The 18,134-nt window shown below is 42.4% G+C and overlaps 1 protein-coding gene across 4 annotated transcripts in view; it reads left to right on the top strand.

The window, feature by feature from the left end:
• The window catches only part of AEBP2 (AE binding protein 2), a 59,163-nt gene that overhangs the window by 25,399 nt on the left and 15,630 nt on the right, over positions 1-18,134 (top strand). For 3 of the 4 annotated variants that reach the window (XM_068277367.1, XM_068277365.1, XM_068277369.1), the window contains 2 exons: positions 2,062-2,245; positions 16,655-16,806. In XM_068277367.1, the coding sequence (XP_068133468.1) occupies positions 2,062-2,245; positions 16,655-16,806 (336 nt within the window). The remainder of the gene's footprint in view (positions 1-2,061; positions 2,246-16,654; positions 16,807-18,134) is intronic. The other variant, XM_068277368.1, reaches the window with a different exon arrangement.

Below are 18,134 nucleotides of genomic sequence, written 5' to 3'. Positions count from 1 at the left end.
CTATTGTTCGCATCACTCCCTCACCCGCCGCTTGTCACGCACACTCTGCTCGTCCTTTCCCCAAATAGCAACACAGAGCATCGTTGGCACGGTCCAGCAATGTCGCCCAAGGGGATCAGTTCTTCAACTGACAAAAAGGGAAAGCCATCCTGGACAAATCTGAATCTCTATAAATCACCACTAAGTCAGATCTCTTGTGAAAAACTAGCTTTATTACAACAAGCTAGGTACATTAAAAACAATAAAAAAAAATATATAAAAAACTCCCAGAGGCTGCCAATTATAATTGATATTCACCCCCACCCAGAATAGTAGTAATAAATTCAAATTTGATCTCTGACTCTCTGGTCACCGCAGGCGCTGCATGTGACTATAGGAAACTATATAACGTGCACAGTAGGTGCCAGTGCCTAATAACAAGAAAAAAGGAATGCGTGCATGCCCACGCCCTCCCACAAAAAATGCGGGCGTACGCATATGTGCATCAAACAATCTAATGTGCCATCAATGTCTGTCAATACAGAAATAATCAACAAAAACTCTCAATACTGTGCCGAAAAGGGGCACATCTGCGCATGCCCACCCTCACACACAAACCAGTGGGTGTGCGCATGCGCATAGGTCCCTGCATATAACAATAAATATACAAAAACAATTAAATACAAAAGATACAGGCAGAAAAACAATCCACATGTGTATGTACAAATCCCTCAATATACAGTCAGGGATTCCTCCCTCTCCTTACAAAACCTCGTCTTAGTGTGCTTAAAATAGTGTTCCAAGTGCCTGCTTACCAGAGAGGAGGTGCGTGGGGGGCCCGGGGAGGTGCCTTGTGCGGTCGCAGATGGCGGCTGCTTCTGAGGAGGCTAGCCTCCTCAGAAGCCGCTGCCAGCTGCGACACTATTTTAAGCACATCTGTGATTTAACACTGAGACGAGGTTTTGTAAGGAGAGGGAGGAATCCCTGACTATTGTTTTTGTATATTTATTGTTATATGTGGGGACCTATGCGCATGCACACACCCACTGGTTTGTGTGTGGGGGTGGGCATGCCTGTGCCCCTTTTTGGCACAGTATTGAGTTTTTGTTGATTATTTCTGTATTGACAGATATTGATGGCACATTAGATTGTTTGATGTACATATTTTGTGGGGGGGCGTGGGCATGCACGCATTCCTTTTTTTTCTTCATATTAGGCACTGGCACCTACTGTATTAGCACTCAAAGCACTTTATATAGTTTCCTATTGTCACCTGTGGTGACCAGAGAGTCAGAGATCAAATTTGAATTTATTATTACTATTATGGGTTTTTGAATATCAATTATAATTGACAGCCACTGGGAGTTTTTATATATTTTTTTTAATTGTTTTTAATGTACTAGTATATGTTTGATTGCCACAGGGCACAATTGGGGTGCACATAGATGCACAATTATGGTAGTGCTCATTTGCTTGTGCCCAAGGGGATCCGGTCCTGATCCCCGACTGGCAACATCCTTCAAAGGTGTGTATGTATCTTCAGGCTTCAGAGCTACTGACAAAACCATTTAAAAACAATGCAGTAAGAATATCGCTCCATTTATCACACCAGCAGTTACACTTCACCCATTACACCATGTAAAAACAGACCCAAACTCTCTTCAGAGTGGGGAAGGTTAGATGACTTATGGTTGCCAGAAGTCAGATGGCAAAAGGCTAACTAGCCAAGTTAAACCCTTTCCATACAAGATAATGTCCCAGGTACGGTACATCTCAGCAATGTTGTTGTCGTCTTGTTTTCAGCTATATACTACCAATATAAACTACTTCCCAGTTAGACCTGTTTCCTCTTCGCAATTAAAGAAAGATGTATCCTAGTACTGATGAGCCACCTTGTGTTCACAACCAGTTACAAAGAAAAAAAATGCACTGGTCACTTAGGATTTGTATACATTTACTGAATAGCTAACTCTTTGTAGTCAGGGATGACAGGAAAAGACCCTCAGGTTTTCTGTTTCCTGCGAGCATGGTTCAAAAGAATTGTCATTTCCTGTATTCTAATTATGTCATGTGTCTTTTCAGTGCGTTGTCGGAGGATGTAATGCCAGTTTTGCATCACAAGGAGGCCTCGCTCGTCATGTGCCCACCCATTTTAGTCAGCAACACTCTTCAAAAATGTCCAGTAACAAGTCCAAAGAGGATTCGCCTTCCAAAGCTGGGCTGAACAAACGGAAGAAGCAGAAGAATCGGCGGAAGCGATCACTGCGTAAGTGGATTGGCAGACTGATTGAAATTGTGATCTATTTTGTGATCATAATTTCTGTTGTAATTTTGGAAGGAATATTTGGTCATCGTTTGTTGTAGTTGTAATCAAACACAACAACAGATGTGCCGTCTTTCCAGACACACAACTATAAAGAACAAGTTAGAAACTGTTTCACTAAACATGCTAAAATTCTGTACATACTGTACATGCCAATATAGTGAACAGCAGATTTCAAAGTACAGCAAGAGTAATAGGAAAAAGAAAACCTAATGTGGCAGAATATTACAGGTAGATAGTTGTGTACAGTGTTAGTTTATAGAACATGATGGATGCAGAATACAAATGCGTATAATTTTTACTAAAAAAAAAAATTAAAACGAGCAAATAAAAATTGACAACAAAACATTGAGGTAGTTGCTCAGGTATTCAACATTGTGTTGAGACAAGAAAAGACTATACACCTGGATTTTTTAGTTCTTTGTTTTTATCTCGGGTTTAGAGGAATAGGGTCAAGCTCTGTACACACTTTCAGTATCTGTTGCTTGTAGAGATCAATATTCATTCCCTAGGGCGACCGTTCATGTACGAGAGCCTACGGACTAGTGCTTGTGCTACAGCTGAGTGACATTCTGTTGTTATGGTGAAGGAGGAGTGGCATTATGTGCAACAGTGGTCTTTTGTCAGCTGGGTAAGGAGCTTGGAGGACACCCAAGATTCTTGACCAAAGCAGACCCAAGTTTGAGTTCAGACATTGTATACAAAGCTTAAAGGGAAGGTTCAGGGAAACCTGTAAAAAAATAAAAAACCCTATCCACTTACCTGGGGCTTCCTCCAACCCGTGGCAGGCAGGAGGTGCCCTCGCCGCCGCTCCAGAGGCCTCCGGTCGTCTTCGGTGGCCGACCCGTCCTGGTCAGGCCGGCTGCCAGGTCGGGCTCTTCTGCGCTCCAAGGACGGGCTCTTCTGCGTCCCACGCGGGCGCGCTGACGTCATCGGACGTCCTCCGGGCTGTACTGCGCATGCCTGGCCAGGTCGATTTTTATTTTTTTACAGGTTTCCCTGAACCTTTCCTTTAAAGGGAGCCTGAAGGGATAGGGAGGCTGACATATATATATATATATATATATATATATATATATATATATATATATATATATATATATATATATATATATATATATATATATATATATATATATTCATATTTATATTGATCATCTGCTTATTATACTTTTAAGCTGGCCACTAACAGTCCGATTTCTAGCGAAAAATCGTTCGAGCGATCAGAAATTCTGATCGGACGAAAAATCGTTCACTACACCATCAACTAACCAATCATTGCTTCCTGTCTATCACGACCACCAAGAAAATCCAAATTTTCGTTCGACGAAAATTCATTCGGGCGACATTTTTTTCACTCGTTCATAATCGATTGTGTCCATCAACGGAGATTATTTACAACCAATCCGATCAGAATTTCTGATCGCTCGAACGATTTTTCGCTAGAAATTGGACCGTTAGTGGCCAGCTTTAGCTGTAGACCCTGAACAAGCAAAAGCAGATAAGACGTTTCTGACAAAATTATAGCTACATGCTTGTTTCAGGTGTGTGATTCAGACACTTTTGCAGGTAAAGAGATCAGCAGGACTGCCAGGCAACTGGTATTGTTTAAATATGGCAGCCTTAATGTACCTCTTGCTTCAGGTTACCTTTAAGAGTCTCTTTGGGATTTTTTTTGTAGCTTTTGTCCCAGGTGGGATAGAATGTCATAAGTTCCTGTCCATAAAGGATGTGGGGTAAGTTTATCACAGAGTTCTACCTCTTCCTCCTATCACAAAAAAAGTTGATTACCTGCATCTCGGCTGCATTGAGCTGAGCAGCTTACCTTCTTACTGCTGCCAAAATGGTGAAGGTGGGGCATGCCCAGCTCTGTACAAAACTCTTCAAGCTGTTCTGGACAGAGTCGGGAAGCATTTGAAACCTCTAGTTTTATTTATTCATTTTTTTGCGGTCTGTGTTCAAAAGAAAGCATTTTTCTTTCTTCCTATTTCATTGACATCCAAGCTTCCATAAAATGAGTGGGAAAGGGTATCCGTTCAGAAGCATGGATATCAATAAAAACCTGACAAATAACTATTATCTTCCTAAACTGTAAATAACAGTGAATGTTTCTCTTGGGCTAGAAGCCTTCTTTATGATATCTATAATAATTTCCAAGCCGTCTGCTCTATGTTTGTGTGTGTCCACCCTGGACATATGCCCTTCTGCCCTGTCCTGCTGTGCCTGGCCGTGGCGCTGATTGGATGGCGCATGTGCGGCGGGATGGTGCGCGCGACATCTAGAGAGAAGGCACGCGCACTCCTGCCCTGCACTGCGTAGCGCACGCCACCAGCTAGTTCCTTCTATATTTCTGGTGAGCTGCTCGTTTGTGGTGTTTTTTACAAAGACTGTCCCTACTAGTTATGTAGACTGGAAGTCTCTTCTGTCTTTTCATCTAACTGTGCTATGATTATTCAAGTGTAATATGTTATACCCTTTTCCTGTGAGAAAGGGTACTGGATGGGTAACGGATTCTTAGTGGTGTCTTTTTTGTTTGTTTTCAAATCAACATTTTTCCAATTTATTTTGTACTCGACATATTGTTTCACCATTGTTTTACTCTTTGATATTAGAAATACGTTTATAAATTAGAGGAGTGCCTCAGAGGTCCTGATTATAAACTAAGCAGATCAGTATCCCTGTGGTAGGTGCTACATAAGAGATAGATGCTGCAAACAGTGTGCTGCACTTCTGTTACTCTGCAGTTTCTCACCATTCTGAATGACCCCTTCCTACCCTTCCCCCAGTAATGGAGACACTTTGAAAGACAGTGAAGGTTGTGCCAGAAAAAACTAAATTAAACCCATTGAATGCGGAGGAGCATTCTGCCTCATACACTTTCCAACACCTGGAATTTGGAGTCTTTGGCGGCAGTCAGAGACTCACAAGCTTCCCTTTCAGTCACTGGTGTGAGCACTGCCACACGCCTTACTTTGTATTACTGTATAACATGAAAGTACAAATTTGAAAACTGTTGTTTTATTCCCTTAGATGGATTTACAATTTGAAGAATTCACCGTATGTTCCTCAGCTTTATAACAGAAGTAAACGTTTTCGTTTTTTACATTCTGTGCTGGGCACTCAAAGAAGTGCTCACATCACAGGTCACTGCAGCTAGTAACAGCTATTTTTGTTTTGTGTTGTTGTTCATGCTTTTTAATGAATTCGCTCCCAGGCATGGGACACGCCACAGAATTGCTGTGCTCTGTATAATGTCACTGTGTCACCAGCATCGCTTTTACTCAGTATTTGGGGGTGGGTGTGTTGTATTATGTGGAGTATGTCACTGAACAGACCTGGTTGGAATATCACTGTCTTGTGTAGCCTGGCTAGCTGGCAGTATGTTTTCACATGCATTACTCAGGCAAATGTCATTGTCTTAGTAACCCAGATATTGAGAGTGAGGACAGTTCGTTAGTTGCACCTTACATGTTTAGTAATAGTCTCCTTTGCATTTGTATAAGGCCTGCAGCCATCAGGTGGGAAGGAGTACCCCTGACCAGCTGTTCTAAAGAGTGACTATATATTAGCCCTGTGAATAGCGTTCATATGTCTTAGATTATCAGGGTGTCTATCGGTAATAATACACGTGATGTGGTGTGACTAGTCAGTAAGTTATATATTAGGTTATACTTTCTACCTGATGAACACACTAAGCAGCCCTGGAGCCCCAGACGTCTCCTGAACAAGTCTCTACAAAATGTAAGTTTCAGCATCACTTGATGCTGCTCCAAGTGTAAGGTAACATCACAATCACCATGAGCTCCATACTTATCATCTGCCTAATTGTGCCATCGTGGATCTCTGTTTCTAGTAGTATTTAAACAGAGATGAATTAGCAATGTGAGGAATACAATCTGCGGAGGAACCGCTGCCTCAGTTGAAATTAATTCAAAGTACAACTCTGTTTCCCTTTTGATTTTACATCCATCAGTACATTTTACTATTAGGCACTTTCAAGATCAGCAGCCAATTCCTAGAGGCAGGTTAGGGATAACGGTAACATTTAAAAAATACTGTTATATTGAGTGTGTCGATGTGTAGGGTCCAGTAGATCACCTACAAATGCATTCGTACATATCCTCTAATAGCTGCCTACAGATGTCAGTCTTATGGGTTCTAGTACTCTTTTTACTATGTTATTAATGATGGTTGTTTATATTGATAATAGCCAAAATCTGCTTCATGAATGTCTAGTACACACATGTACCTATTAACTTCTGATCCATTGAGCCAGTGAAATCATCGGATGGTCAAACCATTAGCAATAACCAGTTGTAGAGCAATCCTGATAATAAACATGGATTGTTTGTATGCATGTAGTTTGACTAAATGGCTAAGGTGGCCATACATCTCTGGACTTGGCAGGCAATCGACCATCCAAATTGATAATTATCGAATCGGATAAAAATCTGTGTCGCCAATAGCATGCCATGATTAAGGACGCTCTACATCTGAATGTCAGCACATTGGTGTATCGATTTTTAAGCCTGATTTATGCCGGATTGAATAAAGCATTTTACTTTCACCCGATATTGTGCAGAGACCATGCCTTCACTTTATGAGGATTACGGGCCGTATTAGCCCTAAAGCTAAATAGGTTGATAATGACCTGATCCAGCAAGTGACCAATTAAAGGGATCTTAGCAGCTACTATTTTCAAATGGCTGAAAGGGCTGCCATGTTTGAGAAGTTAAACCCCTTTACTCTCTTTTCACTGCCATTATCCAGGCTAGGTGTGAAATTCACACCTGACTTTTATCTGATTGAAGCATAGCAGGGAAGACTCATCCTCCTCCCTAATGCTTAAAGAGAATCTGTAACGTTAAAACGTCCCCTGGGGGGTACTCACCTCGGATGGGGGAAGCCTCAGGATCCTAATGAGGCTTCCCACGCCGTCTGCCGTCCCTCGGGGGTCTCGCTGTAGCCCTCCGTACAGCGGTGACGTAATATTTACCTTTGCAGGCTCCTGCGCAGGCGCTGTGGCTGCTTTCGCTCCGAAGGAGGCGGAAATACCCGATCTCAGTCGGGTCCGCTCTACTGCGCAGGCGCAAGTCTCCGGCGCCTGCGCAGTAGAGCGGACCCGACTGAGATAGGGTATTTCCGCCTCCTTCGGAGCGAAAGCAGCCACAGCGCCCCCGCTGGAGCCTGCAAAGGTAAATATTGAATTGAACAGTCGGCACAGTCGCCGGCTGTTCGGAGGGCTGCAGCGAGACCTCCGTGGGACAGAGGACGGCGTGGGAAGCCTCATTAGGATCCTGAGGCTTCCCCCACCCGAGGTGAGTACCCCCCAGGGGATCTTTTTGTCGTTACAGAGTCTCTTTAAAGTGGATCCAAGATAAACTTTTACTCCTTGCATAATCGTGTTCCTTTCATATAGTTTACAGAGCATTCCTCAAGCCAAATACTTTTGTTTTAATACTCTAAAGCCCAATCTACACAATACGATTCTTTGTGCGATTCGATTACGATTCTATTTACGATCCGATTAAATTTGCTTTGCCATTCCAAAACAATGACAAATCGAATTGAATCTAATCCCGATCAGACATGTCGGAATTAATCAGATCGTAAATAGAATCGTAATCGAATCGCACAAAGAATCGTATCGTGTAGATGGGACTTTATTCCCTATAAACTAAACAAGCCTCGCCCACAGCTTTTTAGAGTGCCTTGGCACTGTAGCAATGGCTTATGGGAGCTCAGTCTGGGCAGGAGGTTACTAGCCTGAGATTTTAGAGGCGGAGGAGAAGGGGACTGAATTTGTCACATTACACACAGGCAAGCTGATGGCATCTCCAGCCCTCAGTCTGTGACAATGTGACAAACAGAACATGGCTGCCCTCATTGTATCACAGGAATAAATAATGATAAACTATTGAAGCTGTTTGCAGCTTGATTTGCTGTGTAAACTATCTAAACTATAGATAAGATATATAGACAAGTTACTTGTTATATTTAGTTTTTCATCTCGGATCCGCTTTAATGGGTTTGTTTGATCTAACTTTGTGGGAAATTAGGTGAGTTCTTATAAGCCTTCCATCTTCTGTTGCTTGGGAGCTGTGGACAAATGGAGGAACTACATGAAGTAGAATAATTCTGCCTGTGTTTAACCCTTACATGTAAAATAAGTCTATTAAATAATAAACCATATTTTTAGCATGAATTTTTAATTTGCTATTAAGCTGCCCTGGGAGTTAAATATGGTTATTTCCCTTTAATCCCTTACTGGAAACTGATCAGGAAGTAGTACTGCACTCTTCGCTCTCGATAAGGATCCTGCAGAAATGCATTCCTCGATGCCTTATGACAGTTTAGATCCATAAACTATGAATGAGACTGATATTTGAGATGTTTATCCACAGATATGTTGGTAAACGGGTCAGTGGTCAAATTAGTGTTTGAATCCTTCAGAAATATTGACCTGTGACCTATCCATCTTAAGAAAGCTGACCAGTGGTGGAGTCTTAAAGAGGCACTTAAACCAGGGCAAAAAAATAGCGCAGGACGCTATTGCAGACAGGAACTCGTAGGAGACGGGTGGCCACGCCTGCACGGGCGCAGTGAGCCTGTCGGCCGAAAACAATGCTAGCTAGCGGCGGGGGACAAGAAGATCAGTAAATGACTGCAAGGGCATGGGGCTGGTAGAAGCCCCAGGTGAGTAAAACTTATTTTTATTTTTTCTAGCTTAAGTATCACTTTAAGACGCCCGTAGCTGCCTACCTTGCAGAGATTGTTGTAAATGGGAATATCGTAGTGAAATTTGCTCTCACCCCTTTTTCACCTGACTGCCACGACACATGAGCTCATTTGAAAGCACAGACTGATAATATGTCTGCTTCCATGAATCAGGAAGTAGAAACCGTGCATATTTATTTTAGGATTTGTATTAGCTGTAACAAAGAAATGTTTTTTTTTTTTTTTTTTTTGTTTAAAGGTTATTATTCTGTTACGTATCTTTTAGAGCAAAGAGAATGTTCTGAGTTCAGGTCCGCTTTAAAGTGAATAGATGGATCATCTTCTGTACACTTCTGTCTTAGCGGTATCAAATTTCATCTGTACAGTACTTACAGTCCACTACTTACAAATGATGCAAGTTAAAGCATTTCAAAGATATAACGTTGTCTTCATTTACAAACGATACAATACTGTATTATTACATATATTGGTTGTTAGATGGTACAGTATTGTGTAAATTGTTATAAGCCGTTTGAAACTCCTTTAAAGGAACTCTGAGCACCTCTCATACGCATGCCTTTAAGACTGCGACCAGTACCTGAAAGTACTTAAAGATGCATGCCTTTCTGTAGCCTGTGCTCCCCTCTTTCATTTGATGCCTGAATCGCCGTTCTACACCAAATAGTTTTTGTTCGATTTCAATTTAAAAATCGTGGCTGCCATCTTGGCTGTTATAACTTCTGGATCACCCATGTCTTCTCTGTTAGAGAAGTGCATCACTGAATGAAGCAGGAAGAGGAAGTGACGCACATGGCCATTGCAATAGGCTCCTCCAGAGGGGTCATAGCACGACTTTGTTGAAAGTCGTGTGTCTTAAAGGCATGCCCATGAGAGGTGCTCGGAGTCCCTTTAAACGCATATTGAAAACAACCAAAAACTATCATTTAAACTACCCATGTCCAAATCCAGAGTTGTCCGACTAACATGCTCGGCTTTTGAGGTAGTGAACGCTAATGTGGATATTGGGAATGCTGTAGATGTGATATTCTTGGACTTTGCAAAGGCCTTCGACACTGTTACCTACAAAAGTCTGGTGCAAAAGTTGAGGCTGCAAGGACTGGGCAAGAGTCTGTGTGCATGGATAGGGATCTGGCTAATGGACAGAAAGCAAAGAGTTGTGGTCAATGGATCATATTCAAAATGGGTGACTGTTAGCAGTGAGATCCTACAGGGGTAAGTACTGGGTCCAGTGCACTACAATTTATGTATTAATGATCTAGTAGATGCAGTAGAAAGCAATGTTGCTATTCTTGCAGATGATACAAAATTGTGCAGGATCATCAACTCTCAGGAAGATAGTGACATATTGCAACAGGATCTGGATAGGATGGCTATATGGGCACATAAATGGCATATACAATTCTATGTTGAAAAATGTAAAGTCATGTGTTTTGGTCGTACCAATGGTCTAGCACCATACAAAATAAATAGGATACAGATGGGGACATCAAACTTGGAGAAGGACTTAGGAGTACTCATTGACAAGAAGTTAAATAATCGTATTCAATGCCATGCTGCTGCAGCTAAAGCTGCTAAAATTTTGGGATGCATTAAAAGGGAAATAAAAACTTGAGATGCTAGCATAATATTGCCCCTGTAAGACCACATCTGGAATATGGAATTCAGTTCTGGGCACCACATTACAGGAAAGATATTGCAGTTTTACAGCAGGTGCAGAGACGGGCAACAAAATTGATTAGAGGGATGGAAGGACTCACTTACCAAGGAAGGTTAAACTGGGTTTATTTAGTATAGAGAAAAGGCTCCTTAGAGGGGATCTAAATAACCTGTATAAATACAACAGAGGGCAATATAAAAGCTTGGCGGATAAGCTTTTTGTCCCTAGACCTTCACAAAGAACTAGAGGACATGATCTGCGCATGGAGGAAAAACGTTTAGCCATTAATTTAGGAAAGCGTTCTTTACAGTTAAGTGATTAAGATGTGGAATGCATTCCCACAGGAATTAGTTATGGCAAATTCTATACCTGCATTTAAAGGAGGCTTAGATGCTTTCCTTGCGATGAGACATCCATGGCTATAATCACTAGGTAATACCCAGTGGTGGTGATCCAGGGATTTTATCTGATTGCCATCTGGAGTTGGGAAGGAATTTTTTCCCTTTTGGGGCTACTTGGACCATGCCTTGTAATGGTTTTTCGCCTTCTGGATCAACAGGGATATGTGAGGGAGCAGGCTGGTGTTGTACTTTATCTGGTTGAAGTCGATGGACGTATGTCTTTTTTTTTTTTTGCCAACCTAAATAACTATGTAACTTTGTAAATTTAGCCCTGATAAAAATCCCAGACTGAGCTTTCAGTCTGGCTTTGCTCAGGAATCATTATAGCGGAGTCATTATAGCAGAGCCTGAAGAGGCGCAGGCTTGGGCTTGAAAAGACATCAGAAAAGACAGACTCGGCTATAATGATTCCTGAGCAAAGCCAGACTGAATGCTCAGTTGGGGATTTTATCAGGGCTGTAACAAGCAGGCTGAGCAGTGAAGAATGAAACGGAGAGCAGGGTAGGTGTTTTCTCTAATGTTAAGAAAAAATGGGGGGAAGGCTGCGCATCCCTAAACGCATGCTGCAATTGAATGGTTAATCACATAGGCATACACCGCCTCTATTAGACTGAAAAATGCATATCCTGCATCTGAATTGAATGCGAAGTGTGCATAAAGCCTAATAGAGGTGCTGCGCACATGAGCTGGTTGTCATTTCAGATGCAGCCTTAGTGGTATGCGCTGGCGCTCTCCTCGTTTTCTCTAATGTCCCCACTGATATATATGGTAAAATACATGAGGGTGCTTTGTCTGTGGTTCACTTTAAGGGCCCGTTTCCACTTGTGAGGTGCGAATTAACCGCAGAAAACGCAAAACGAATTTGCACGCGAATGTAAATTGTCGCATATGCTAGTAAGTATGTGAATTTAACCATGTCAGTGCCTGTGTGCTTTTACATTGATTTTATGCGAAAACGCCCACGAATTTGCGGTAAAATTCTCATACGAAAACGCATGCAAATTTCCTATTAAATACATTGTATGCGGTGTGCGAATTCTGAGGGCTCTGCCGTGCAGATTTTTCCTGCACAGAAAACCGCACAGGCCCATCCGCTTGTGTTGTCTATGCGAATCTGCATGCAGGAAACTCGTGCAGATTCGCTCTAGTGGAAACGGGCCCTAACCATTTCAGCCCGCTGGGATTTTTCACCTTATGCATCAGAGCAATTTTCACCTCCCATTCATTCGCTAATAACTTCATCACTACTTATCACAAGTAGTACTTATCACAAGTTATTGATCTATACCTTGTTTTTTCCGCCACTAATTAGGCTTTCTTTGGGTGGTACATATTGCTAAGAATTATTTTTTTATAAATGCATTTTAACAGGATTAATAAGAAAAAAATGGGAAAAATCATGATTTTTCAGTTTTCGGCCATTATAGCTTTAACCACTTGAGGACCCACCCTTTACCCCCCCTTAAGGACCAGCGCTGTTTTAGCTGATCTGTGCTGGGTGGGCTGTGCAGCCCCCAGCACAGATCAGGGTGCAGGCCTTTTTTCCCCACTAGGGGGATGATGTGCTGGGGGGGTCTGATCGCTCCTGCCTGCCTGGGTGTTGCGGGGGGGGGGCACCTCAAAGCCCCCCTCCGCGGCGAAATTCCCCCCCTCCCTCTTATCCCTGTCCCCCCTGGCAATCTGGGCTGCACAGGACGCTATCCGTCCTGTGCAGCCAGTGACAGGCTGTCCCCTGTCACATGCCGGCGATCCCCGGCCGCTGATTGGCCGGGGATCGCCGATCTGCCTTACTTGCAGCAGCGCCGTACAATGTAAACAAAGCGGATTATTTCCGCTTGTGTTTACATTTAGCCTGCGAGCCGCGATCGGCGGCCCGCAGGCTATTCACGGAGCCCCCCGCCGTGAATTGACAGGAAGCAGCCGCTCGCGCTAACGGCTGCTTCCTGATTAATTAGCCTGCAGCCGGCGACGTGGTCCTGCAGCTGCCACTTTGCCGACGCGCGGTATGAGTGCGCGGTCGGCAAGTGGTTAAAATAATCCACGCTACCATAATTTAAACCTATGTATTTTATTTGCCAGTTTGTCTCGGTTATGACACCATTTAAATTTTGTCCCTATCACAATGTATGGCGCCAATATTTTATTTGGAAATAAAGGTGCATTTTTTCCGTTTTGTGTCCATCACTATTTACAAAATTATAATTTAAAAAATGTTCATAGTATACCCCCTTCACATCCACATATATATAAAGTTCAGACCCTAAGGTAACTATTTTATTTTTTTTTCCCATTAAAACATTTTATTTGGGTAATTTTTTGGTGTGGGAAATAAACGGTTAATTTTGAATGTTAAAATGTGTGTGAATTCCCTTCAAAAATGTTTGTAGATGTAGTTTTACTATTTGAATTTTTTTGTTTTTTTTTTAATCTTGTGCTTCTCGCTAACCAGAAGCACAAGGAGGACGGGGAAGCACGGCACCCACGCAGAGATGGTTAAAGAGAAGCTGTCAGCCATACTATATCTGAAAAAAAATAAAATACTTGCTCTACTTACATAACATATGTAATGCACTGTCCACGTTTAAATTTTACTGATTTTTCTATAGTAAAAAAAAAAGAGACAATCTTTCTTAAATTCTCTATTTTAACTGTGTCTATCTTGAAGCCAATCCTGATGTCATTTCCTCCCTTACTCTCCTCTGCCTGATTGTGTATGCCTTGCCCGCCCTCTTCCCAGTGTTCAGGCACTCCCATCCAGCTCTGCAATAGAAAGTGCATTGTCTCAGCATGAAAAATATTGGCTAATCAGAGAGGAACAGAGGTGTGGGAGGGGAAAACAGGAGGGAAAAAGGCTTCAGCCAATCAGGCTGCATTAGTTAAGTCTGAGTGGAAAGTAAAGAAGCAAAAAAAGACAACCCAGCATGCCCAGCAACTTCCTTTGTGTGGCAATGTTCCAAATAAGAGTCATGTAAACTGGGGAAAGATCATTTATCAACAAGAAAAGTAATAGTGATTTTTTTTTTGTTTAACACTTGGATTCCCTGCTAAGCATACTTGTTACTTTTTTTTACCAGATAAAAATAATTGATTTTTGATTTTATGCCCGATAGTTACACTTTTTAATCTCCTTTTATTTGCTCTCTAATTACTTCTCTAGGAGAACATCTGATAATTTGTCCTGCAGCTGGCAATGATGTCAGTCAGCTTCAGTGAAGTGCAAATATGCATTCAAAAGACATCAAAGCAGTCTGAGACTAGGAACCCAGTGGGGTGTTTTTGGCAGCGTTTTGGGATCGCCAACAATTGGCGTTGATTCCCAAAGACGCTTTGCCAATGTGAGTGGGGGGATAACCCATAAGTGCATTTGCGATTAGGGGTAATCGCTAGAGATGCAGCATTTTGAGTGCATTTGCGCACAATGCAAAGTATATAAGCGCTTCATAAATCGCTTATTAAATCGATTATGCAGCACTTTAGGGGGCCAAGCGATCACGTTTTAAATAAAACTTTAAATACTCACCCGGTGCCTTGATTTCCTTCTTCCATCCATAGCTCCGCCCCCTAAATAAAGAGGTCACAGGCACTTCCCTGGTCCTAGTAAACCACCTATGACCTCTTCTTTTAGGGGGCGGGGCTACGGAAGGAAGGAGGGCACCTGGTAAGTATAATAAAGTTTTATTTAAAAAAAAAATGAATCGCAAATCACAGTTTACTGTACAGCGCTTCCAAGCGTCAGGAAATTGGGAGCCCAATGAATCGCTGCACACAGCTCTGCAGCGATTTTAAAGCGGGTTCCAGGCCGTGGGCTGGTTCACACTGCAAGAGCTTTTTCTAAACGCTTGTGATTTTAAAAACTTGCTAATGTAATGCTATGTGTGTGTTCTCACCTGAGCGATGTGATTTTATAAAAATCACCCATAGAATTGCATTCGCAAGAGCTTTTCAAATCACTAGCGATTAAAAAAAAAAAAGCTCTTGTAATGTGAACCAGGCCTTAGTGTTTTTATATTAATTTTAAATTGTGTTTAATGTTTAAAAAAAGTTTTTTTATTACAATTTACAGTATATCAATTTAAAGAAAATTTCACCTTTCTTGTAAAAATTCTGTAAATGTAGATGGAGGCTTCACACATCCTTTGCAATTTAATTGATTAAAAATCTTTTCATTTAAATCTGTAGACCCACAGTTCAAATTGCATATAACGCAAAAACTGGAATCGTTGCTGCACTGTAGTCAGTCAGCACCTGGGATAATTCTGTGCCTGGCAGCAAACTTGTTGCCAGCTGCTATTTCTGTTTTGAAATATATTGAAGTAGCTGTGTTTTATATGAAAACAAAGCAGCCTGCATTATGTGACTTGGTATTTGTTTAACCTTAAAGTACTGCTAAACTGAAAAGATATTGTTTTGCTCAATAAAATGGAAACTCCCTCTAACAACCTATGGGTAGTGCAGTCATACAACTGACTATAAGGCCTGGGACCCACTAGCAGTTATTTTCTAAACACTTGTGATTTGAAAAGCTCTTGCTAATGTAATGCTATGAGGGATTTAAAAAAATTCACATCCCTCAAGTGGGATCACACCCATGACATTACATTAGCAAGAGCTTTTTAAATCACAATCGCTTAAAAAGTTCTGCAAGTGGGTTCCAGGGCTGATGGCCACCCTGCCGATATTGCGTCATTTGTCGGACTGTATTCCTATCCTAGCTTGATAGAAAGTAGAAGCACCACAGACCTTTGTGGTTCGTTTTGGATATTTTAACCACCCTGGCGTTCTATTAAGATCGCCAGGGCAGCTGCATGAGGGTTTTTTTTAAATAAAAAAAAAAATATTTCATGCAGCCAACTGAAAGTTGGCTGCATGAAAGCCCACTAGATGGCGCTCCGGAGGCGTTCTTCTGATCGCCTCCGGCGCCCGGAATAAACAAGGAAGGCCGCAATGAGCGGCCTTCCTTGTTTTGCTTAGATCGTCGCCATAGCGACGAGCGGAGTGACGTCATGGACGTCAGCCGACGTCCTGACGTCTGCCGCCTCCGATCCAGCCCTTAGCGCTGGCCGGAACTATTTGTTCCGGCTGCGCAGGGCTCAGGCGGCTGGGGGGACCCTCTTTCGCCGCTGCTCGCGGCGGATCGCCGCAGAGCGGCGGCGATCGGGCAGCACACGCGGCTGGCAAAGTGCCGGCTGCGTGTGCTGCTCTTTATTTCAGGTAAATCGGCCCAGCAGGGCCTGAGCGGCACCCTCTGGCGGTAATGGACGAGCTGAGCTCGTCCATACCGCTAAGGTGGTTAAAACTATTAATTTTTTTGTCTTGAATATGTATAAGGTTATGTAGGAACAGCTATTGTGCATTATTCTAGATGGTGATATTCACATGACTTCTAGGCTTGGTTTAGAAATATTTCTCTCTCTCTCTTCCTCTCTCCCTCTGCCGTCATCTCGTGTCCATGTTCTGTTCATGGATGTCTCACTATAGCAAGGCACATGCCTCTCTTAGTGGGTGGGTCTCTCGTTTCTAACACCCCCTTCCCTCCCACTCTTTCTGCATTGACAGATACTGACTTCCTGTGTCATCTTGCAGCCAGGCCACATGACTTCTTTGATGCTCAGACGTTGGATGCCATTCGCCATCGTGCCATCTGCTTCAACTTATCAGCCCAAATAGAATCTTTGGGGCATGGACACAGTGTGGTCTTTCACAGCACGGTGAGTCAGACTTGACATAGTGTCATGCAATTACCCTTTTTTGTTTTTGACATGACACTAATATACACTCCTCACCCTGCAGCTTTGATGAGCATTTGTTATCACGGCAGCAGAAAATACAGGGATTTGCAGTGTGAAAAAGTGCTTTCCTATGCATCCATGGCATCTTGTGTATTCACAGAGGCATACATTTTATTTTTAAAGAGGCAGTGGCATATTTAGAGCTTAGGTCCACTTGAAGTAGGGATAAAGTAATTGCTTATTAAATGACAGCTTAAATGTCAAAACTGCTCTGATCCTTTAGGGTTTTCATGTGTTGGTACTGAAGTGGTTAAAGTATACCGAGCACCTGGGTGCTCCTAAGTGTAAGGTTTCAAATGAACCTCCCCCTAAGCAGATGGTGGCACTAGGATGATTGCTGACAGATTTCTGCATAATATCTATTGGAAATGTGTGGGCAGGCAATAGATCCCTCTCTGATCAAATATCACCAGAGGGATCTATCTGATGGTCGGACTTGGTGGCAGATTGACCGGTGTATGGCCACCTTTAATTGTGGTAGGGCAGGAGTGTATTTTCAAACTCTCCATGAGCACTGTTAGGAGATAACAAGAACTGGGTTCAGTCTGCAGAATGGGTGAGTCAGTACTGTGGATTTTGCAGAGAGCGATTCAACCAGCCACGATAGACCAGGCAGGTGATGTGGAGATAGATTTTTTTTTTTTTTTTTATCAAACAAATCAGTGTTCACAACGCATTCGCTGGCGCAGTAACTCCGCTCCCTCAGGATAACTACTTATAGCAAACTTGAGCTGAAAATAAACTGATGATAAAAACAATTGTATCCATCCTTCTACTCCTTTTATTTTAGAATCTGTTTAAAAGTAGGTAGAAAGAAGGTTTAATGTTCGTTTTTGTCTCGGCTTAATGGCACAGTCTTTCAGTGTCCAAAAGCCCACACCTCATGAAAATTGATGAAGTCGCACTGGATGTAGATAAAACTGTAATAAGTGGATAAAGTGGTTAAAAACTGTTTAAAAAGGGTGGTAGTGGTGGACTTACCTCCCCAGAAGACTAAACAGACAAATGTGTCGGCAAAATTCACTTTATCCGTGACTCCAAGTATTGCAACGCATTTCGCGGGTCGAGTCTCTCTTCCTCATGCTATAACAGGAGCACTGTTGCTTAGCCATAGCGATTAAAAGCACCTCCGTGTGGTGCTTTTACTCGCTATGGTGCTCCTGTTATGATCTGGGGAAGCTAGCCCCGACCCACGAAACGTGTTGCAATACTTGGAGTTACTTTTAAATTGTTTTATTCTATACTGG

The sequence above is a fragment of the Hyperolius riggenbachi genome, chromosome 3, assembly GCF_040937935.1.
Source record: "Hyperolius riggenbachi isolate aHypRig1 chromosome 3, aHypRig1.pri, whole genome shotgun sequence".
Lineage (NCBI taxonomy): Eukaryota > Metazoa > Chordata > Amphibia > Anura > Hyperoliidae > Hyperolius > Hyperolius riggenbachi.
This window is presented reverse-complemented; position numbering and strand designations above follow the sequence as displayed.